The 22,586-nt window shown below is 62.9% G+C and overlaps 4 protein-coding genes across 7 annotated transcripts; 2 read left to right on the plus strand and 2 right to left on the minus strand.

The window, feature by feature from the left end:
* Positions 1-4,280: 4,280 nt before the first annotated feature.
* On the minus strand, positions 4,281-6,762 carry CD2BP2 (CD2 cytoplasmic tail binding protein 2). 3 transcript variants are annotated; one of them, XM_062180763.1, is made up of 7 exons: positions 6,653-6,762; positions 6,016-6,115; positions 5,721-5,856; positions 5,457-5,614; positions 4,905-5,340; positions 4,713-4,819; positions 4,281-4,627 (listed from the first exon to the last, which is right to left on the minus strand). In XM_062180763.1, exons 2-7 carry the CDS (start codon positions 6,088-6,090, stop codon positions 4,517-4,519), a joined length of 1,023 nt encoding a protein of 340 aa, XP_062036747.1. In that variant the 5' UTR covers positions 6,091-6,115; positions 6,653-6,762; the 3' UTR covers positions 4,281-4,516. The 3 variants fall into 3 exon arrangements, with proteins under 3 accessions (XP_062036747.1, XP_062036748.1, XP_062036746.1); XM_062180764.1 differs by lacking the exon at positions 6,653-6,762 and adding an exon at positions 6,509-6,605; XM_062180762.1 differs by having other exon boundaries at positions 4,282-4,627; positions 6,016-6,130.
* Positions 6,763-7,140: 378 nt separating this feature from the next.
* Positions 7,141-8,581, plus strand: LOC133750969 (sesquipedalian-1-like). The gene is made up of 2 exons (XM_062180767.1): positions 7,141-7,374; positions 7,639-8,581. Exon 2 carries the CDS (start codon positions 7,661-7,663, stop codon positions 8,270-8,272), a length of 612 nt encoding a protein of 203 aa, XP_062036751.1. The 5' UTR covers positions 7,141-7,374; positions 7,639-7,660; the 3' UTR covers positions 8,273-8,581.
* A 596-nt stretch (positions 8,582-9,177) lies between these two features.
* TBC1D10B (TBC1 domain family member 10B) lies at positions 9,178-16,676 on the minus strand. The gene is made up of 9 exons (XM_062180073.1): positions 16,087-16,676; positions 13,463-13,562; positions 13,257-13,364; positions 13,075-13,181; positions 10,836-10,950; positions 10,659-10,724; positions 10,322-10,511; positions 9,884-10,038; positions 9,178-9,804 (listed from the first exon to the last, which is right to left on the minus strand). The coding sequence occupies exons 1-9, from the start codon at positions 16,674-16,676 to the stop codon at positions 9,178-9,180; spliced, it is 2,058 nt and encodes a 685-aa protein (XP_062036057.1).
* Positions 15,300-22,473, plus strand: MYL11 (myosin light chain 11). 2 transcript variants are annotated; one of them, XM_062180766.1, is made up of 8 exons: positions 15,300-15,363; positions 20,364-20,402; positions 21,013-21,108; positions 21,368-21,443; positions 21,649-21,753; positions 21,847-21,925; positions 22,135-22,183; positions 22,276-22,473. In XM_062180766.1, the coding sequence occupies exons 2-8, from the start codon at positions 20,400-20,402 to the stop codon at positions 22,378-22,380; spliced, it is 513 nt and encodes a 170-aa protein (XP_062036750.1). In that variant the 5' UTR covers positions 15,300-15,363; positions 20,364-20,399; the 3' UTR covers positions 22,381-22,473. The 2 variants fall into 2 exon arrangements, with proteins under 2 accessions (XP_062036750.1, XP_062036749.1); XM_062180765.1 differs by lacking the exon at positions 15,300-15,363 and adding an exon at positions 16,664-16,749.
* Positions 22,474-22,586: the final 113 nt, after the last annotated feature.

Raw genomic sequence — 22,586 nt, forward strand, 5'->3', positions numbered from 1 at the left:
GGTGTGGGGAGAATGGGAAGGGGTTACCAAGGGGTCAGGTTTCTTTTAGGATGAAAAAGGGGGGAAAAATCTATAATTCGATGTTGGTGATGGTTGCACAACACTGTACATATACTGGAACCCAGGAGGTGTGCCCTCACAACGGGTGGATTCGGCTAAGGAAAGCTGTTACAAACAGCCATGTTGGGCAGGGGTTTGGCCTCTCAGCTTCCAGTATATCAGAGAACCTGGGTTCAATACCTAGCTCGTGCAGCTTAATTCACAATAGCGAAGATACGGAGTCAACCCAAATGTCCGTCAACTGAAGACTGGATAAAGAAATTATGGGATATGCAGGAAAAAAAGGAAATTATGGGATATGTACACCATGGAATGCTACAAAGCAGTAAAAAAAAAAAAATTGAAATCCTGTCGTTTGCAACAAAATGGATGCAACTGGAAAACATCATACTTAGTGAAATAAGCCAGCACCAAGACAGAAGACAGCATCTGTTCTCCCTGACCTGTGATGACTAATAGAGCCCCTAACAGGTAATCTACAGAAGTGAAATTAACTTCGAGATGCATCTTTGAACAGCCTTGTCTGGACTGTTGAGGGACAGGTTTGTTTTTTTTTTTTTTTTTTTCATACTTTCTGTTGAATTCTTAGTATACAGTTAATCTTATGTGTATAAAGTTGATTGACAATAGATCTTACTTAGTAAAAAAACAAGAATGGGAACAGGAGAGGGAGGAGGAAGAAGGGTGGCAGGGCGGGCAGGGTGGGAAGAATCACTATGTTCCTAAAGTTGTATTTATGAAATGCATGAAGTTTGTATTCCCTAAATAAAAGGATTCTGGGGGGGGGGGTACCTGGCTCAGGCTCCCAACTGCAGCTTCCTGCGAAGGCAGACACTGGGAGCAGCGGCGCTGGCTCCAGCCATCATTCTCTGCCGCTCACTCTCATCTTTGACCTAGCCCCGTCCTGGCCACTGAGAGCAGTGAGGAGAGCAGACTGGCAGATGGATGAGAGCTGGCTCGCTCGCTCGCTCGCTAATAAATACAAATAATTTTTTTTTTTAGGATTTTGTTTACTTGAAAGTCAGAGTTACAGAGAGGCAGAGGCAGAGAGAGAGAGAGAGAGAGAGAGAGAGAGAGAAGTCTTCCATCTGCTGGTTCACTCTCCAGATGGCCGTAATGGCCAGAGCTGTGCCGATCCAAAGCCAGGAGCCAGGAGCTTCCCCTGGGCCTCTGATGCAGGTGCATCTTCTACTGCTTTCCCAGGCCATAGCAGAGAGCTGGATAGGAAGTGGAGCAGCCGGGACTCGAACCAGCACCCATAGGGGATGCCAGCACTACAGGTAGCAGCTTTACCCACTGTGCCACAGCACCGGCCCCTAAATACAAATAATTTAGTGGATAAAAAGCTATTAAAAAAAAAAAAACATAGCAATGGTGCTCGCTGGTTGGGCCATTGTAAGATGTTAATAGAGGAATGGAACGATTTTTGTAAACTTCCTGTAAATCTAAAACAACTGTTCTAGCATATAGAAAACTTACTCAAATAAAGACAAGCGGAAACAAATGACCACGCATCTCAAGGCTTAAAGCAACATGAATTAGCTTCCCCTCCCAGAGGTCAGAACGGCTTCTGCTGGGCCAGGGGTCGTGTCAGTGCCGCCCTTCCCTATGAGGGCCTGGGGAAGTCTGTACTCCTGCCTTCTCCAGCCCCTGCAAGCCACCCGCTTCCCTGAGCCCCGGGGCCAGCAGCACCAGGTCCTGCACCCTCACTGCCACCTCTGCACCCGGGGCACCTGCAAGTCCCGCCTGCCACGGGCAGTCACCTAGTCGCCGGGTTCTAGGGCCAGCAGAGGGCGCATGCAGGAGGTGGCTGTGAGGGGAAGGTGAGGTCAGCTTTGGACAGGTTGAGTCAGAGGCACCTGGCCCGTGGCTTCCTCCCATTCCCCACCTACGAAGCACCTCCCAGACACACCCGCTGGGGAATGAAGGCAAACCCCGTCTCCCGCGTCCCACAACCCCCACGTGCTCTTCCTTCCCAACATTCCTGAAAGCAGATCAAGATTAGCCTTTGGGTCAACAGCACTGGCCAGGTTTCTTCTGCCTTAGCTTCTCTCACCACCACGGCTTCTTCCGGTCTGGTCTGGCACTATAGTAGGGCCTAGCAGGTGGCTACTTCCAAAAGTTCATGGGGGGAAAAAAGTACTGCTAAGTGTTCTGAATGGGTCTGGCGCTGTGGTATAGCAAGTAAAGCCACCACCTGCCATGCCTGCATCCCACATGGCCGCCAGTTCGAATCCCGACTGCTCCACTTCCGACCCAGCTCCCTGCTATCTATCGTGCCTGGGAAAGCAGCAGAAGATGGTCCAAGTCCTCAGGCCCCTGCACCCACAAGGGAGACCTGGAAGAAGCTCCTGGCTCATGATCAGCCATTGCAGCCATTTGGGGAGTGAACCAGTAGATGGAAGATCTCTCTCAAATAAATATTTTTTTAAAGCATTCTGAGCAAGAAATTTTGAAACTCATGCGGTTCTTGCATAATGCACACTTCTGTGAACTTCCGGAGCTCCCCGGAATGCATGGATTTCAAATATTTTTTGCAACAGGATGAACTTGTATTTCAATTTCTTGTAGGAGTTGAGGGGTATGGGTGTTTGCTGGATGGTCAAAGCATCCACACAGTCCCCTAGTCTCCCAGTGCCTGGCCTAGCTAGGGTGTGGCCCTCAGAGGCTCCATTGTCACTCAACTCCACACTTCCACCAGGGTCCTGCCTGGCTGAAACTAGGGACGTAAGGAAAAGACCGAGGCCCGGCCACAGCCTAGATCAAGCCAATCGGAGCCCGAGGGGGAGCACTGCTCGGTGCCCAAGCAGATTCCAAGGGGCAGGCACTGTGGATAAAGGCTGTCTACCCTGGCGCAGGCGAGGAGAGGCCAAGGGCAGCTCCGGTGGGGCTGCTGGGGGAAGGGTTGTCAGGGCCAGACTCCATGAGCCCCTTCCACCGGACACAGAACCCCGGTTATCTGGGCTTCCTCAGGCGCTAGCCCTGGGCCAAGCACATTGTGGGTGCCCGGGGGAGGAAGCTGCCGCGCCTCCAAGGCCAGGCAGAAGCAGCTTTGTGCCGAGAGAGGCCTGGGAAAGGAACTCACTGGGTCTGGGCCAGCCCTCTGTGCGCTGTGTGCCCTCTGATGCGTCACTGCCCCTCTCTGGGTCCCTACAAGGCAGGGCCAGCCCAGGTGGCCTGAAGGGGCCCTTCCAGTGTGGATATGAAGTTCGCACCCCAGCGACGGGAACCCCCACCACCGACAGATGGATCAGGGAAAACACTGGGGCTTGGGCTGACCTTGGCTCACCCATCCCCTTCCTAAGAGGGAGGGGAGCCAGTAGGGGGATTCCTGGGGCCAGCGCTGTGGTGTAGTAGGTTAAGCTTCTACCTGCAGTGCCGGGATCCCACATGGGCACTGGTTCAATTACCGGCTGCTCCACTTCCGATCCAGCTCTCTGCTATGGCCTGGGAAAAGCAGCAGCAGATGGCCCAAGCCTTTCAGTCCCTGCACCCACGTGGGAGACCCAGAAGAAACTCCTGGCTCCAGATCGGCTCAGTTCCAGCCATTGTGGCCATTAGGGAAGTGAAACAGCGGATGAAAGACCCCTCCCTCCCTGTCTATCTGTAACTCTGCCTCTCAAATAAATAAATCTTTAAAAAAAAGAAAGGGGGGGGGGGGCGGCGCTGTGGTACAGCAGGTTAATGCCCTGGCCTGAAGCACCTGCATCCCATATGGGTGCCGATTCGCATCCCAGCTGCTGCACTTCCGATCCAGCTCTCTGCTGTGGCCTGGGAAAGCAGCAGAAGATGGCCCAAGTGCTTGGGCCCCTGCACCTGCGTGGGAGACCTGGAAGAAGCTCCTGGCTTTGGGTCAGCTCAGCTCCAGCCATTGCGGCCAACTGGGGAGTGAACCAGCGGATGGAAGACCTCTCTCTGTGTAACTCTGACTTTCAAATAAATAAATAAATCTTTAAAAAAAAAAAAAGAAAAAGAGGATCCCTGCTCATCCCAAGGTCTTCGAGGCGTCCCACTAACATCTGCAATTCCTGGGTCCGGGGCTCAGTTCCCCAGCGGCTGTGAGGACAGAGGCGAGGTCAGCACAGCGAGAAGCCCGCACAGGCGCAGACCAGGGCGGGGACCACACAGGACACCTGCCGGTCTGGGAGGCGGGAAGCAAAGTGAGGAGGTTTCAAGGCACTGGGGAGAGACCATGGCAGAGGAAAAAGCGCACAGAGCAAACACGTAACAACTGAGGCAGGTCTGAAGGGGCTGTGGAGACGGCCCCCGGCTCCTGGCCGTCAGCACAGCCGAGGCCCTCGCACACCACTAAAGGCATTTTATTGGGAAAAACAGAAACTGAAAAGTGGCCTCCAATCTTCTCCCTGCCCGAGGCAGCTGGGGGCCGGCTCCCCAAAGTCCAGCAGAGAACAGGGGAGGTGGGTGAGGGGGGCGCCCAACTGGGCCCTCCGCAGGCTCAGGTGTAGAGGTCGAAGTCGATGCGTTTGGAGTTGTAGAACTGACCGCCCGGGGGATCCAGCTTCCGGCAGTAGACTCCGTCTGGGAAGTAGCCTTCGCTCACCCAGGTCTGCAGGTAGACAGGGTGGGGCTGACAAGGCGGGGCGGGGTGAGGCAGGGTGGGGTGGGGTGGGCCGGGCGGGCCAGGGGCTCACCTGCATCTGGGCGCTGGTGAAGGGTCCGTAGAGCTCGGCCTCCCCGGTGTTCTCCCACTTATATTCCCACATCACATCCACCAGGCCGTCGCCCGCCGACTCTGCCTCTACAACCACAGGCGGAGCCGATTGGAGCGCCACTGCCCGGCCTCCGGGCCGCAGCGCTGCCCTCCTCTGCCCTCCAAAGCTCACCTCCTCTCTGGGGAGGGGTCGGGGTCTCCAGCTCCCCCTCGGCTACCTCCTCTGCAAACATGTCCAGGGAGGGCGGGGGCGTGGAGTCCTGGGCCCCCTGGGTCCGACACCCCAACCCCTTCAGCCGCATGGCCAGGCGCTCGCGAGTTTCCTGGTAAACGCCAAGGTTGCCCCGGGCCACCATCTGGTCAGCCAACCCAGACAGCCGGTCCAGGCGCTGGGGGGAACTGGGCCGCCCGGGCCCCTTGCTGTTCCCTTTGGCCCCTCCTCGGGCCCCCAGCCTCCTCAGTGCCCCAGCCACTGTCTCCCTGGGCAGGAGCAGCTCCAGAAGCCCCTCGAGGAGGGCTTGGGCGCTCAGCGGTGTCTGGCCCAGGCTGTCCTCCTCCTCCGAGTCTGAAGCCCGGTGCTGATCCGGGGGCCGCTCCCTGATCTTCACCTAGAACGCAAGGAAGGGCTCAGGGCGGGGGCTGCAGGGGGTTGTTTCCTACAAACCTGCTCCAGGAGCCCAGACCCAGCGCCCCCCACCCGGCCGTGCCAAGCCCTGGGCCGCACCCAGTCAATATTGTCCAGCCAGCTGTCTCGGATCTGAGCGTCCCGGTTCAGGAAGTAGTTGCCGTCGGCATCAAAGTGGCCTTCCTCCATCTCCTCCTGCAGGTTGAAGGGAGTGATGCGCACCCCTCCCTCACTGGGGAGCGTGGCTGCTTCCTGACCTGCATCAAAGACAGAGTCGCCCCATGCGAGACATGCGGGGGAAAAAGAGAGACAGGAAGCTCCCTCCCTCAAGTCCCCACTCGTCCCTCCCTGGGTACCACTCACCTTCCACATCCTCTGAGGCCAGGATGTCATACTTGCTGGATCCCTCGTCATCGTCATCTTCTTCATCGCTGTCCAAGGAGTGCTTGCCTTTGAAGCGGCTCCCGGGACCCCCGGCCCCAGTCACGGGGTCCACCAGCTGAGAGCAGGAAGCGAGAAATGCAGAATTCTCAGCTACTCCCAGACTCCAGCATCTGCACCCAAGCTGAGCACCCTCCACACCCAGTCCTGGAGGGCCTGTCTTCCTCTTCAGGCTCCGCCCTGCCCCCCCCCCAACAAAACGGTCTGGCCCCCTCACCTTCTTCTTGGGAACACTGACGTCATCCTCATCCTCGTCTCCCACACCCTGGAAGGTCACTTTCCGCTTTGGCATGACGGGCCAGGGGGCTTCCCTTAACCTGATGGGGGGAAAGCTGCAAAGGAAGGGGCCTGAGCGGGAGGCCACCCACTGCGAGAACCCTGGCCACAGGACACGCTTCCTGCTGCGTGCCAGGTCCACTGGGAGGGAAGAGCACAGAGAGTCGGGGGCCAGAGCGGGAGCTGCAGCCAGGAGGCTCCCCACGGCCCCCTCTCCGGGCCTCGGCTCGCCATCCCAAAGCTAACGGGGCTGGGACGCTAGGCCAGGCGCGGGGAGTATCCCCACCCCGGGCGACGGGGGCCCGGCTCCCCCACGTGACCACGCCCATATCCGGCCTCCGCCGTCTGCGCGCTGCCGGGCTCGGCGGGCACACACACCGGCTCCCGCAAGCCCAAGGCCCTCGGAGCCCGCGGGGCCCGGGCTGACCCAGGACCTGGCGCTCCCGGCCGCCCTGCTCCTCCTCCTCGCGCCGAACTCCCAATTCCGCGTGGCTGACCCCCCAACTGTCCCGGCGTGTGTACAGCTCAGAGGGCGGCACAGCCACGGGGACTCCGCAGCCAGCCCCGCGCGCGCTCACCTGGGGAGCTGGGGGAAGGCAGGGGAAGAAAAGGAGAGATGCTTTCACCAGGGCTGCATCCGGGGCACCTGGCCGCCATCACCCGGAAGCGCACGGCGGAGGCCGGAAGTGGCTTCACTGCACTTGCAGGACTAACAGGAAGAGCGGGCGGAAGTAGGTAGTGAGCTAGGGCGGCAACCCCCAACCCCGTCCCCCGCCAGGAGTGACGTGAGCCGCGCGGGTCTACAACGGCGAGGAGAGAGTGTGCGGGCGCCTAGACCCTGACCGGCGCGGAGGATGCCCCGAAGTGGCTTCGATGCCCTCACGCAGCCTCTGGGGGCTGCAACTCCACTTACAGGGGAGCCCAGGGTCAGGATGGAGGGGCAAAGGCGGAGCAGAGCCAAGGGGTTCCAGCCCCAAGTGCCCCTTCCGGGGTTCGCACCACCGTTTCCCGCAGACTGGCCTAGTGCCCTACGCTCGTCAGAGCTGCGCCCTCTCCTAGCGTGAGGCGCGGCCCTGCCCTGCTCTTCTCCCCAAGGGAAGCCAGGCCCACCTGATGGCCTCCGAGGGCACTTGGGAACTTTCGGAACCCAGCCGCCTTTAGGACCCAGGGGAAGTCACGTGCTCCGCGCCGGTCCGCGGAGCCAGTTCCTGATTTCTGAGGCGGGGCAGCCACTGCTACAGAGGTGGCATTGTCGCCGGTGCCCCGTGGCCAGCCCAGAAGCCCCTGTGCCTGCTCTCAGGTAGGCCTAGGAAAGGGCAGTGGTCCCTCTGGCACCACAGCGGTGGGATGAAGCCCCGCCCCCTTAGCAATCAGGGCCCAGCGACCCCTGCCTAGGTGATGGGATTTGAGGCGGGGAGGTGGGCGGGCCTGGCCTGGGTGGTGGGACGAGACAGCTAGCGCCCAAGGGTGTGCAGGCCAAGACTGTGCCCAGGCAGAGCCTGCTGGAGCTAGGAGGGCGTGAGCATCCCCCAGGCAACCAGGGGACCGCTCCTCTCTCCCCCAGGGTCCCCTCCAGGGCCGCCACCATGAAACTGCACCGCAAGTCTGTGCTCAGTTTCTTCCAAGGCTGCAGAGCCCAGGCCCCAGACCAGGAGGGCATCTTGCTGAAGAAGGGGGCCCGAAACAGCAGCTACCAGCGCCGCTGGTTTGTCCTCCGTGGAAACCTCCTCTTCTACCTGGAACACCAGGAAGACCACACTCCCCTGGGCCTCATCCTGTTGGAGAGCTGCCAGGTGCAGCCACGCCTCAAGGCCGCAGAGCCCTTCGCCTTTACCATCGTGACCCCCGGGGGAGAGGGCACAGGGGGGCGGGCCTACAAGCTGGCCGCAGAAAGCCACGAGGAGCTGAGGGCTTGGCTGTGGGCGCTGGCCGGGGTGAGCTGGCGGCGGCTGGCTAGGCTGCTTCCCCCCGTGGAGGCCCAGTACCGGGAGCTGTGCCAGGCGGCTGGCCAAGAACCCAGGTGCCCTGCCGAGGACTGTGGCTTTCTAGCCAGTCTCGGGCCCCACTCCAGCTTCCAGGAGCTGCACGAGCGCTTTGGGAAGGAGATCCGGGTGCTGCTGGCAGTGCACAGAGGACTCCGGGAAGCCAGGTCCCAGGCAAAGCTGGAGCAGCTCAACCAGTGTTTGTCGAGTGACTGAGAGGCAGACCAAAGGCCAGGGAGTACCCGTCTGCAGCGATCACCGGAGACCCAGGCCCTGGCTCCGTCCCACCCTGCTCCCTAATCCCGGCCCCAAACCCCTTCATCGAATAACACGCAGGAGACGGCCCAGGGACAACAGCAGGTTCTTTTCCGGTTCCTCAAAGCGCCACAAGGGGTGGGGGCAGAAACAGAAGAAAAATGTAAACATTGGGTTCCACCCCCTGAGGGCCAAGGGAAGACCCCTTACTCAGGGATGGAGGCGAAAGGGGGCTCCTGGTAAGAGGAGGCAGGGGAGGCCTGAGAATACAGAGCGGAGGGGTGGGGGTGTGAGGGGAAGTGGGAGACGTCCTATTCCAGTGCACGTCCCCTTAAATAAACCGGAGTGCAGAGCATTATGGGAACCAAAGGACAGTCGGAGCGAGCACCCCCACTCGCCGGCCTGTCCTCCATACATAATTACAGCACAGCCTCAGGAGACCAGGAGCCCGGGGCCCTGGCTGGCAAGTGGGGGAAACCCGAGGTCCGAAGAAAGGGAAAAGAAACCCAGCCCCCCCCCGCCCCCGCCCCCACGGGGAGGAGGAGCCACTGGAGTGTACGAATCCGCAAACTGCTGCCCCCGCCCCAGGTGGCGCCCCTGTGGTGACAATCAGGGCAGCACTTGGGGGACGCGGGGGGCTGGGGCAGGAGTGACGGAGACACCGATAGGCCTAACGGGGCAGCGGGCCCCAGCCCGGGCGGCTGCCCACGCGCTGCGGCTGTCCTGGCCGCCGAGGGCTCCGCAGCCGGCCCGGAGACGGGGAAGGCAGCCGCTTTCCTTGCGGAGGGGCTGGGGCAGCCTCCCCGGCCAGGCCTGCTCCTGCCGAGCGGCAGAGGGGGCCGCGCAGTCCAGCGCCGCGACAGAGGTCAGAAGTAGGCGTCCTGCCGGGGCTCGGCGGCCGAGGCCCTGTCCCCGCCGTCCGCGTCCGCGCCGTCCGCCGAGGCCGGGGGCCCGTCGGCCTTCCGCCGCAGCGAGAGCTTCCGGCCCTGGCTCCTCTCCTGCCTCTGCCGCTCCTTCTCCCGCTTCTGCCGCTCCTTCTCCCGCTCCTTCTCCTGCTTCTTCTCCTGCTTCCGGCTCTCCTTCTCCCGCTCCTTCTCCTGCCTCTGCCGCTCCTTCTCCTGCTTCCGGCTCTCCTTGCTGGAGCCCAGGGCGGTGCTGTTGCCGGTAGGTGAGGGCAGGGATGGGTGCAGTCCCTCAGCGGTGACCACGGGCCCTGGGGCCGGCCCGGCACTGGCCCTGCGGGCTGGCGGAGGTGGGGAGGGGGCTCCTGCCGCGGCCCGGGAGCCTCTGCTTTTGAGGCCGGGGAGGCTGAGGAGGCTGGAGGAGGGGCCGAGCGGCGGCTGCTGTCGCCGGCGCTCCTCGTGGATGGCCCGGGAGCCGTGCAAGCGCCGCGAAGGCCGGTACTGCAGCTCCCCCCGGGTCTCTCGCCACTTCTTGAGTTGGGCTGCGTTTTCCCGCTCGATCAGGGCTTCTGTCACTGGGAGATTGGTCACCTGGAGGGAGAGGAAGCGGGTGCCGGAGGGAGGAGCAGGGCGGGGTGGGCGCAGCAGGTGAGGGGCGAGGCCCGCCTACCTCGTGCACCAGGAAGTCCTCCTGCATGCAGTGCTGGGGCAGGTTGCGCAGCTGCTCCATGGTCTCGTACATGCCCTGGCAAGAGCGCAGCTTCTCCACCGAGCCCAGCGTGTGCCGCAGCAGCACCAGGGCCACTCGGAAGATGATCTTAACGCCTGCAGGGTCAGGGCACGGAACGAGGCGGGATGAGACCCCGGATCTCAGCCTCGGCCCCCCGCGCCATGTCACAGAATGGGAGACCGAGGCCTTGAGTGGGGAGATGAACTGTTTGGGGTTTCAGACCCCTGGGAGGGAGCGACAGAGCCGAGATCAGGCCTCCTGACGATGAAGCCCCCGAACAAGGACCTGTGGTCCACGGGCCCCCTGCAAGGGGACAGAACCCTCTGGCAGCCCCCACAAAGCCCAGCCCCCTCCTGGCCTGCCCGGCCACCGAGTTACCTTCACAGAAAAACATGTCCCAGACGCGCAGGACTGACGCCCAGGGCAGTGTGCGGGCAAAGATGCACATGAACCACTCCGTCATGTAGAGCACGGGGTCGATGCGCTGCCGCCGCAGGTGCCGATGAGCCAGCGGGGAGGCCCGGCGCAGGAGCGCGAAGAAGATCTCTCCGTCCAGCTGGATGGCCTCCTGCAGGTGGGATGAGCCGTTCGAGAGGGCCTGGGCTCCGCGGCGGGGGGAGGCCCAGAGAAGACAGACGGGCCGGGGGGTGGGACAAGGCCCCCCTGCCGCCTGGGGGAACAGCCACGGCCCCACGCGCCCAGCCTGCACACTCACCAGCCCTGCACTGTAGTAACCAGGGAGGTACTTGTCACAGATCTGCACCAGGCACCAAAAGGCTTGCTGAGGGGGGCAAGGGTAAGGGGAGAGATGGGGCTGAGACGTGGAGCTCCCCCACCCCCAGCGCAGGCCAAGAGCCCTGCCCCCGCCGCGCCCCAGGACCGCAGATCTGACCTCGGCAGGCATGTGCATGAGCAGCACGGCGGCCACGGGGGCCTGGGCCTGGCAGTAGCCCTCGTCGGGCCGGTAGATGGTGTAGGCCTTCAGGATCCGGTACAGGTCCTGCTGCCTGTGGGGATCGCAGGAGAGCTTCAGGGCTGTCGGGGGCTCTGGACCCCAAACCATACTTGCCCCCCCAACACACGCTCCAGGCCAGACCCCCTACACACACACGCGGTTCCAGGTCAACCTCAGGGCTTCCCCACCGCATGTGTCCTGCCTAGCCAGCGTAAGCCAAAGGTTCAGACCCTGGGCCTCTGCCCGCGGCTGCGCAGCCCACTGCTCCAGGCCCAGGACAGGCTGCACCCTCTCCCCGCTTCGTCTGCCACCATCCCATAGGCCCCAAGGCCGTCTTCTCCAGGAAGCCGTCCACAGCCGCAGCGTCTGCCCTGCTCCAGCACTGCCTGCACGTGTCCTTCGCCGCAGGGCAGACCGCCTTATCTCTCCCACTGGCTTTGGCCAGTTCGCCCGGCCTGGAAGCAGCCGTGCCTCCCGTCTTTCTCTTGTCTCTGCGTCCCGAAGAACCTCTGCCCTAGCCCTGCTCCTCTCCCTCGCAGGGGCCCCTCCGCGGGGTCTGGGACCTGCATCCGCTCAGCCCCCATCGGGAGAGAGAGCCTTCCTCTCTCCCACGACCATCACCAAGGCCAAGCAACACCACACGCTGAACCCCCTTCACGTCTCTTCCCTCTCTCCGGCTCCACAGCTACTTCCAGCTTAGACCTGCACCTCCTGTCCAGAAAAAAGCGATGCCCCCCCAGGCCCCTCCCAGCCTCCATCTCACACACTCCCAACAGCCGCCTAGGACGGCTGTCCCCAGAAGCTGGCCGTGCGCACGTGACCTTCACCTGTGTTTTGTCTGCATCCCACCTCTGCTGCTATGAACTCGGCATCTTTGCCCACTCGGCCAGAGCCTTCTTCCAACGACCAGTTACATAGGTTGGTCTCTAACTCCCACAAGTGCCCAGCGCCACCCAGCACCTGCCTGCTCCTGCCCCCCAGCCCCGCCGCTTCTCATTGCCGTCTGCCGCACTGGTCCTCCTTATCTCCCCACTCAGACGCTGGAGTGGCAGGGCTCATTCTGGGACATCTACCCTCGTTGCCCCGGTAACCGCATCCAGCCCCATGGGTAAGGTTCAGTCCCTCTTTAAGTTGACAGCTCTCAACTTCCAGTTTCTCTCCAGTTTCACTTTCTCCCCTGAAACCCAGACTTCTGTGTGTGATCCGGCCGAGCTGCTCACACCTCCATCGGCGTGTCCAAGGAGCATTGTGAACGAAACACTCCAAAGGCAAGCTCCCGATGCACCCCCAGGCCCACCTTTGCCCGTTTCCCCATGCATACAGCAAACAGTCACCCCATCCTTCTCAACTCCTCAGGCCCCAAATCTCACAAGGCAGATTGAACCTCTCTCTCTCTCTTACACGTCATGTCTAATCCATTAGCAACTCCTCGAGTCTACCTCGAAATACACTGGGAATTCAGTCACTTCTCCCGACTTCCACCGCGACGGTGGGTTGACCCACCGTCATCTCTCTCCTAGACTAGGAAACAGCCTCCTCACAGCTCTCACCCTGCCCTGGCCCCCAAGAGTCTGTTCTCAACGCAGCCGCCACATGCCTGGAGCCTCACCCCCACTGTCTCCTGCTGTGAGCGCCTCTTCCACCCCCCACCCCTATTTCACACACAACACCCTGCCTTCCTCTGCTGCTAGAATACAACCAGCCCCGCGGGGCGGGAGCTTTTGTCTTCGACCACTGCCGTCATGGATGCCTAGACCCAGACGGCAGATAGCGGGCGCCTGGTAGGCCCCGGGAACGGACGCACTTCTTGCTGGAAGCCGGCCACCTGAGACTGACCTTGTGCGCTTTTCGAGAGCGTCTGCCAGCCCGTCTTGAGGAAGCTGGGCCGAGAGAACAAAACCCGAGTGCCTTGGCCCAACGCCAGGGGCTCCTGACGACTGCGCTCTGCCCACCGCCACTGCCCAGACACACAGCAGCTACGGAACACCTCGGCCAGCAAAACCCCGGCTCGCATCTGTCTTTCAGACCACAGCTCCCACACACACCCCTCCCCAGGCCCTTCATATGACAGGAGCTGACCCTTAGTCCACGGACGATCCCTCTGCCAGGCGGCCGGGAGGGCGAGCGCTGCTCTCAGCCCGCCCCGGGTCCCCCCTGCGCAGTCGGGCAGCCTTACCCGTGCCCCCCGCGAGCAGCAAACATCTCGTGGAAAGGGAACTGGCGGTGCAGGTCCTTCTCAATCACGTCCAGCCACTTGGGGTCCCCGGGGGCCCGCTCCAGCTCCTGCAGTGGACAGCAGGGGTCAGCTGAGGGTGGGGACGGGCGCCCCCGCAGACAGGACCACAGGTCCGCACGCACCTCAAACTTGCCCGGGTTCTGCTCCAGGAGCTCCTTGCTGTTGGACAGGTACTGCCAGGCCTTGGCGCGCAGGGAGGAGGGGATCCCTTTCCGGCAGCGCAGCTTCACCTGGGCGGAGGGGCAGCAGGGGATGGCTTCAGGCCCCGGGACACGCCTCCCACACCCCACCCCTGCACTGCCCTGCCCACCCCTCAGCCCCCTCAAACCTTCTGGAAACGCCGCAACAGCCACTTATCCCAGCTACTGAACATCTCCAGCCACTTGAGCTCCCGCTGCCGAGCCACATCCACGGGAATGGAGCTCTCTCTGGGGGAGGGGGGCAGGAAGAGGTCAGCGGCCGTGGTATAAAGCCGGGATGGCAGGGAGCCGGGGCAGCCCCCTCCCCGGGCTCTGAGGAGAAGCTGGTCCCTCTGCGCTCTGTCCCACACCGGGTGCCTGGCCGTCTAGCCATCGAGGCCCCAGTGCACACACAGAAATGGGCTTCCTCCCCAGCCGTCAGCTATACAGACATGGTGTTCAAATCCCACTGTGACACTTCTCTCTCTGGGGAGAGAGGAGGGGCTAATTCAAAGTCACGTTTTGGGGACCAGTGTTGTAGCGTAGCCAGTTCAAGTCCCAGCTGCTCCATTCTGCTCCAGCTCCCTGCTAATGGCTCGGAAGGCGGCATAAGATGGCCAAGCACACGGCGGCCATCTGGGGAGCGAAGCAGTGAACGGAAGCTCTCTCCCCCTCGCTCTGGAACTCTGACTTTCAAATAAATATGTAAATCTTAACCAGAAAAAGTCCTGTTTTGCACTAGACTGGCTTCCAAGCCCTAGTTTCAGCACCTTACTCCCTGTGTGACCTTGGGCAACTCCTGTCAGCCTCCAAGCCTGAGTTCCTGGTCTGTAGGGTGTTAATGACAGCAGCCACCTGAAAGGGCGTGTTGAGCGCCACAGGGAGCAGCACAGAGCGTGAGATGAACCGCCATCCGCACCAGATCCGGTCTCTTACAGCCCACTGTTGGCGCTTCACCCACCAGACTCAGACCCCTTGGCCTCCACAGTCTCCTCTACCCCTCCTCCAGGAAGTCATCCCAGATTCTCAGGGGAACAAAGTTCTCCTTGCCCCGTCTGCCCACAGCTGTGTCAGAGCTTGGCCGAGCTCAGCCGCCTCGAAGGAGCCAGGACCAGGGCAGAGTGGAAAGGAAGAGTGCGCCTGGGAACAAACCCAGGGCCGCCCCTTCCTCAGCAGGTAGGGACCAGCCACATCCCAGTCGTGAGGACCACGGAAAACCACAGATCAAGGGCCGCTGAAGAGCAGGGGCTAGGAACTGCCCAAACACAGGCTCCCTCTCTCATGCATCTCGACCGCAGGTCAGTTCCAAACTAAGGGCTGGAGCTAAGCTACCTTTCCTGCCCCCAAGAACGCCCAGCCTAAGAGGGGAGACAGCTGCACCCACCAAGACACACACGAGAGGAACCTGATATCAGGGCAGGCTTCCTGGAGGAGCAGGCAGCTGAGGACTGAGAACCGAGCCGGGAAAGAGGGGAGGAGGGCTATCCTGGCAGGTAGGAGAGGCAGGACCCACACGCACAGTGCCGGGCAAGGCGTGCTGGGAGAGCAGAGGCCGGCAGGGCTGGACAATGAGGAGTCTGTGTGCAGGCTAAGGAGCTTGGGCTTCGCCCTGGGGAAGTGGGGAGCCGCAATCAGCTCTGCTCGGGGTGGGCTCCTCGGCCATGGGCGATGGGTTAGAGTGACCCAATGATGAAGCAGGGCAAGGGCACCCCGCAGCGCCTGGCCCAGCGACAGCGCGGTGCTGGGGGGCCGCCGGGACCCAGACCCGGGCTACCCGAGGGGCAGTTCACTGAGCAAGTGCTCCCGTCTGGGAAAGCACCAGGGTCAAACTTCAGGACGCGGGCGCTGCCACTCAACGAAAGGTTCTCCAGTTTTTATTGCCTTATAACCCCCGCCTGCAGTCCCCTCCCACAGTCCCACCCCGGGCTCACACAGCCGCCTGCTTGGGCTCCACAGTTTAAATCAGCTTCAGCCGGGGGCCCAGGCCGGCCAAAAAGCCCCCTCCCCGCGTGCTCCCGGAGCTGTCTGCCAGCCTCCGGGCTAAAGCCAGGTAAAACAGTGTGGGCAACTGTCCCAGCACCTGTGTCTGCCCCCAGGTGATGCGCTCCTGCAGAGCCAGGTTCATCCTTGGGCCCAGGCTCAGGGCCCGGCCACCCGAGGGGCCGGGGGCATGGGGTCGCGGAAGCGACCAGCAGGTTAAAGGGGCACCAGGCCCTCGGGCAGGATCCGGAGGGAGGCCAGCAGAGGTGACCAACCCCTCCCTTCTCCCGGTGACTCAGGCCCCCCGGAGGGAACTAGGAAAGAGTCAGCCCGGCTGCAGGAGGTGAGGAAATGGGGAAGAGGACTCGGCCACCCCCTTTCGGAGGAAAGCACAAGCCCCTGCCCCCTCCGTCCCTGCCTGCAGGGTCTCCCTCCATCAACCAGGCCGCCCTACCTCCCCCCGACCCCCTGGCCGCTGCATCCAACCTCGGGGATGCAGGCCGCCAGGCGCCAAGGCCCGGGTCTCACAGCACAGCGCCAGGGGCAGTGACCTTCCAGTATCACCTCACCGACTCCACCGAGGAGGAAATGGAGGTGCAAGGATGCGAATGCCCCAGAGGGGAGCTCCAGGCTCTGCCCCAGCGCTCCCCACCCCGGGGCTGAAACTCCTGCCAGGATGCTCCCGCTAATCACCACCCCCTGCATCCCCCCAGGAGGCTGCGCTGCCCCGGGCTGACCCAGGTGGGTCACCTCCCTTCCCCGGGACAGGGGCGCTGGTGGGGGGGATACTCACAGGCTGCCCGAGTACTGGCTGCCCCCAAGGAAGCCATACTTGTCCGTCTTGCGCAGGGCCAGCCCGTTGATCTCTGAGTCCGAGCCCATGGAGCTCACATCATCCGCCAAGGACTCCAAGGTCCCGGACATGAGGCTCACGGAGTCCAAGTAGCTGAGGGTGTCCGGGGCCTGCCCCCGAGGCCCGGAGATGCCGGGCCCCAGGCTGGACGTGGAGCCAAGGTCTTGAGAGTTTTCGGCAGGTTCCGGAGCGGGGGTCACCGTCACGACGGCCACGGGGGCCTCACACGCCCCCGGAGGGCCCGCGCCTGGCGCCGAGGGGTCCTCAGGAGCCGGGGACGCCGACGCGGACGGCGCCGCTGCGGCCCCGGGTCCACCTGTCACCACCTGTCCTGCTGCACCCCGCGCGGTCCCTGCGGGGGCCGCCGTGGTTCCCGGCTTCGGGGCAAGCGGGGGTTTGGCGGCCAGGGCCCCAGGAGCCATCCTGGAAGGGGTTCTGGTGGGAGTCCCGCTGGGGATCCCCGGTGCCGGGGCGGGGGAGGCTGGAGCCTCTTCGGTCTTCGGAGGGTCTGCCCCGGAGGCCGAGGCCATGGACGTCTCGGCCGCGGGCGGCTCCGCGCCGGGGGAGCCCTGCTTCTTCGAGGCTTCAGCTGAGGCTTCCAGGGTGAGCACCACCACCGTGCTGCCCGCCGCGGCCGGGGTCTGGGCCGGCCCTGGGACCCAGGCGGGCCGCGCCTCCCCAGGGGCCACCAGGGTGACCGGCGCCGAAGTGGCTGTGGTCACCGGCGGTCCCGGAGCCACCACCAGGACCGGCCCGGCCCGGGAGCCCCGGGGCGGCGGCGAAGGGGCCGCGGGGGCGCCGTGACGGCGCGGCGGGGCCACCAGGGGCGCCGGGCCCGTCTCCATGGCCGCGGGCCGCCCCTCACATCCCCCCGCCGGGGAGGCCGCAGCAGGCACCGCCCCTCAGGCCTCCCCGAGCGGCCCGCGGAAGGGGCGAGGGCGAAGGGCGCGGCCCGGCGCGCGCCGGGGGCGGGGCGGCGCGCGGGCGGCGGCGGGGCGCGCGGAGGCGGGGCAGGGGTCGGGGGGCGCCTGGCGCCGGGGTCTCGCTCGTGCCCTCTCACCCCCTCGCGCGCTCTCGCCGCCGCCCCCTCCCTCCTGCTTGGGGCGAGCGGCCGACGTCGCGCCTGCGCACACGCCGCACGGCCGGCTAAGCGGCCAGCGTCTTCGCGTTCCACGCCTGCGCGCCGGCCGGCCCATCGCGCTCCTTTTTTTCTCCCGCCTCGTTAGAGGATTTGGACGAATGATAAGAGAGGAGGAACTGGGTTTCTGCCAATCGTTGGAAGGGTGGGTGGGATCGGAGGCGGGAAGGGGGTGGGTAACCTGGAAGGAGGAAACGGAGCTGGCCGAGGTCTTGAGGGCCAATCAGGGGATGCGTCCAAACAGGAGGAGGCGGGACTAATGGAGTAACTAATAGCAAAGCGGGAACCTGAATCTTCTGGCCAATAACCATGGCTGAGGAGGGAATGACCGCGGAAAGGCGGGGAAGGGGGCGGGTACTATGCCGTAGGAGGCGGGGCCTGCGAGCCTCTCGCTAACGAATGGTAGAAAGTGAGCCAATGAAAAGGGGAGTAGGCAGAGGTCGAATGAACAGACAGTGAGCTCTATTTGGGTGGTGACAGACAGCATCCGCAGTCAATCGGAAGGGCTGGGGAATTCTTTGGGTCTCCCAAGATGGTCAAGAAGGAATGACAGCCGGGAGAAGGCGGGCCAAACTTGTGATTAATTTTCCTTGTCAGCCAACGGTTGCGTTCCCCTACTTGAGCGACAGGGTGCAATGATAGATAGCTGTCTTAGCCAATGGTAGCATCGGAAGGGCGGGGATGCTACCAGCAGGCGGTGCCAGCCCGGAGATAGTCAGTGACAACCGGAGACAAGAGCGGGATGGGGGTGACAGTCGGAGACAGCGCGGAGAGCCGGGGGGCCCTAGCGCAGCGCTTAACCAATAGGAGCGCCGCTGTGTCCTTCCCGAGTCCCCTCTGGGCCCCGTCCTGCCGTCAGTTCGGGAGCCCACCTCCGCTCTCAGCCCGGTGGGCTGTGCGATCCAAGGCCGTGGTCCATCACGCCTGACTTCTCTCCGTGTCTAATTCCCCAACCCCGGCGCCCCGCCAAGCCCAGGCGACTCCAGCCAGAGACCCCCAGTCCTCTATCCGACCCATCTCTCTGGATCCCTCATTTCCTGCGGGAATCCGGAGCCCCTCTCCCCAGCTGCATCGACCTGGGTTCCTCCCCAGAATCCAGGCTCCCAGCCCTCAGCGCTGACTGCTCCGCACCCCTTCTGGGTCCCAAACCCAAGTCCGTGAACCCCCAGCACCAGGAGCACCCCATATCTGCGTTCCTAGTCTTTGGGGGAGCTAGGACCCCAGTCCCATCAGTCTCTCTCCCCTCTTTGCCACATCTCTACTCCCCATTTTCTTCTAAGAACTCAATACCATAGGCCCCACAGGACGCCCTAAGGACCTGACCATAGGAGCTCCAACCATCGGACTCCTTAACAACTGCTTCTCTCTCTGACCCTGCAATTCTCCCGAGGCTGGGGGCTGCAGGAATTCGGCTTCCCAGCTTCGAAGTTCCCCAGTCCCAGTGCAGGCGCAGCTCCTGGCCTCTTCTGTTCCAAGTCCGACCTCCTCCTCTTCAACTTCCCCACCTTCCACTTGGCCCCCGCTTCCTGAGCACGCCCCCAGTCCTCTTTTTGGAGTCCTGCTCCCCACCACCCAGGAATCAGTGGGCCCCTTCAGGGCCTGGACCCCCACAGTAACCATATAAGGCGAGGCAGCTGCCATCCGAGGCCGAGGCCGGGAGGGGCCGGAGCAGGAGGCCAAAGGCAGCTGCTAAGTTTAGGGCAGCTCCTTCTCTCTTCTTAGACAACAGGTGGCTAGGCCCCAGTGCCCAGAAAAGAAAATGTCTTAGAGGCATTGGCATGGGGCGAAGGAGGGGGGAGGGAGGAGGCATCTTTCTCAGGACATCAGGTCCTAGAGGGAGCAGGAGGAGAGGGAGTGTCCTTGCCAACCTTGCCAACGCGGGGCTCCCTCAACCACCGCTTCCCACTGCATGGAGGGAGTTGGGGCGTTGAGGCCTGGCGGGTAAGAGAGGGCACCCCAGGAGCACCAAGAGTGATGAAGAGAGAAACAGTGGCCATCCCAGCCAGCCAGGATGCCTCCCACCCCAGGACCCTGAGAGACGAGACCATGTCCTTCTCCTGGTTCAAACCTTCCCAAGGCTCCCCAGGGGCTCCTACAGCCCTCCAGCATCTGGGCGCTGGCTCGATTCTCACAACCTGAACACCTCTGACCTTAGCAGGCCTCTGTCCACACCGTGGCCTCTGCCTAGCTGGCCTGCCCCTCCACCTCCACCTGACCTTCAAGAAGCCATTGTCATACCCCCCTCCAAGACAGGGCTGCTGGGCCCCCACTTCCGGGCCCGAGCAGAACAGCTGGGATGTCACTTTATGCATTTATTTCTGTCTCTGGGGCAAGACTGTAAATCCACCTCCACCACCACTGGGGCCAGGCCACTTGTTAATTGTAATGCGAGATCTGGGATGGCCATGTCATCTCCATTTTATAGGGAGACGGGGGGGGGGGGGGGGGGCATGGAGGAAGCGAAGCATCGTTACTCAGAACTCCCCCTGACCTTGATAGGTGATGTGGAAGACCCTCTCTGGACCCCCACCTGCCACTCATGGCCCTCTCCACCCTTGGGCTCTACCCTGGGCCCCTCCCTCCCACAGAGACACATCCATGCACTTGACTTCGAACTCCACAATGTGGGGGAGATGGGAGGGAATGTATTTGCTGAAGTGCACCCCAAAAGCTCAGCATGCTGCCTGGCATGCCGGCAGTGCTCACAACACGTCTGTGGGGTTTAGATCTGGGCCCAGCACACGGAGCAGGTACGGGATCCTGGTTCTTGTCTCTCTCGGCGCTGGGCCTTGGTGTGTGCCCCCCCTGTAGGAGGAAAGAACCCCTCTTCCTGCCCTGGTCCTAGTAAGAAACGCATCCCAAGACCCACTCCCTCCTCCCTCCCTCCCTCCCTCCGTGGGGCTCCAGCTGCTGTGGGCCCTCCAAGAAAGGAGAGGCCCTGAGCTGGGCTATTTTGGTATCTGGGGTGGGCACCCGCAGGGCTAAGGTTACCCTGGTATGCTAAGGGCTCCCTGGGGCAAGAGTATAAAACCCCAAAGGAAGCGCCCTACACCGACTCTGCCTCTCTGCTCCTCTCCAGCCAGAGCCACTGCCTTGCCCCCAGAAGACCGAAGACATGGTAAGTGTGAATGCCCCCGCCCCTGCCCTATCCCTTAGTCCTCAGGGCAGCCTCACCCTTTGGAAGAAAAGAACTGGTTCCTAATTCAACAAAAGGTTAAAAAAAAAAAAAAAAAGACTATTCCCTCTCTGGCTGTCCCTAAAGGGGAAAAGAACAGATGGACAGTCACCTGTCACAGGACCCAGCCACTCTCACAAGGGTCCACCCCATCCCTTACCGTCCGCCCTCCACCTTCTGGGAGTAGCCAGCCCAGGGGCCCCTCTACCTCCCGTTTTACACTGGAGAAAGTGGAGGCTCAGACAGGGGGAAACGAGTCGGATCAGGCTCAAACGGCAAGTCGGGCTCAGGGGCCCGAGAAGGGAAGGAAGCTTCCGCCGATCCATCAGCGGCTTGGGCAGGACGGAGGGATGCGACTTAGGGCATCCAGATGGGGATCCCTGACACTCAACCTACCAGCCCCTTCAGCAAAAAAAAAGTCCCAAGGAGGAGGCGCCCCGGGCCAGAGAGGCGCTGCAGCAGAAGGGACTCAGACCCCTGAATCTAATCGCTCGCCCCCAGAGAAGTGTGAGGCCCCGCTCACGGACCCCTTTGCCCAACCCTCACCTCCCAGGCCCCCAAGAAGGCCAAGAGAAGGGCAGCAGCAGAGGGCGGCAGCTCCAACGTCTTCTCCATGTTCGACCAGACTCAGATCCAGGAGTTCAAGGAGGTGAGTGGGGGGGGGGGGTCGGATTGAAGGCTGCCTAGACACGGCCTCTGCTGCCCCTCCCCCCCCACAGCCCCCTCCCTGGAATGTGCACCTGTTGGGGGCGGGGGAGGGGAAGGGTTTAGAATTCCCTCCTCCCCACCCTGCTGTGGGGTGTTGGAGGACAGCTGGCAGGGGGCCAGGATCTGATCTGCCCAGAGTAGGGGATGCTGGAGCCCGGCCTTGCGGGACCCCCACTCCCTCACGCCTTTGTTCTCCGCAGGCCTTCACCGTCATCGATCAGAACCGTGATGGCATCATCGACAAGGAAGACCTCCGGGACACCTTCGCAGCCATGGGTGAGCTGCCCGCCCCCACCCGCAGAGGGCCCAGGCCTTCCGTGTGGCCCTGGGGTTGGTTCCCACCCTGTGCGGTCCATTTGGGGCCTCAGTCTACCCAGCTGCAAAAATGGGCGGGATGATTCAAAGTGATGGGAAGCAAGCAGAGCCCTGGCCGCCCCAGGACCCTGCTCCAGCTCGTGCCCCCTTCCCACCCCTGCCCCAGGCCGCCTCAACGTGAAAAATGAGGAGCTGGACGCCATGATGAAGGAAGCCAGCGGCCCCATCAACTTCACGGTCTTCCTGACCATGTTCGGGGAGAAGCTCAAGGGTAAGCCAAGCGCCCCCGCTGCGTCTCCCTGGGTGTGGTGGGGGTGGGGGTGGGGGACGCCCGGGGCTCACGGGCCCTCTGACCCCCGCCCAGGTGCGGACCCTGAGGATGTCATCACTGGCGCCTTCAAAGTGCTGGACCCCGAGGGAAAGGGCACAATCAAGAAGCAGTTGTAAGTGACCGCTTCCGCTGTCCCCACGCGGCCGCCTTCGCGTCCCACTTAGGGCGGGGCACTGCTAGAAGCAGGGAGGGGCCGTGGGCACGGGCGACACGGCCACCTATTCACAGCCACTATGGGACAAGGGCCAAAGTGGGGAGGCCGGCGTGTTTGGGAGGCATCCAGCGTGAGCCCGGCCTTCCTCACCCCCCCTCCCCCTGCAGCCTGGAGGAGCTGCTGACCACGCAGTGTGACCGCTTCAGCCAGGAGGAGGTGAGCAGGGCGGGGCCCGCAGAGGCGGAGGGGCGGGCGCGGAGGGGTCGTGTCGGGACTGCTGCGAGCTGCTGCCCGCGTCTCTCCCGCAGATCAAGAACATGTGGGCGGCCTTCCCCCCAGACGTGGGCGGCAACGTGGACTACAAGAACATCTGCTACGTCATCACGCACGGGGACGCCAAGGACCAGGAGTAGGCGAGCGTCTGGCGCCTCCGCTGACCCGCGCTCCCGGCTAGCCCGAGCCCCCGCCCCGACTCCCAATAAAATTCGGCTGGTCTTTGTTTCCTATGGGTGGCGTCCCCCGCCGGGCTCGTTCCGCTCGCAAGGAAGCTCGGGGCGGGGCTGGGGTGGGGGCGCGCAGTCTTTATTCAGCTCGGCCCGGAGGGGCGGCGCCGGGGGCG

This window comes from Lepus europaeus, chromosome 21 (assembly GCF_033115175.1).
Source record: "Lepus europaeus isolate LE1 chromosome 21, mLepTim1.pri, whole genome shotgun sequence".
Lineage (NCBI taxonomy): Eukaryota > Metazoa > Chordata > Mammalia > Lagomorpha > Leporidae > Lepus > Lepus europaeus.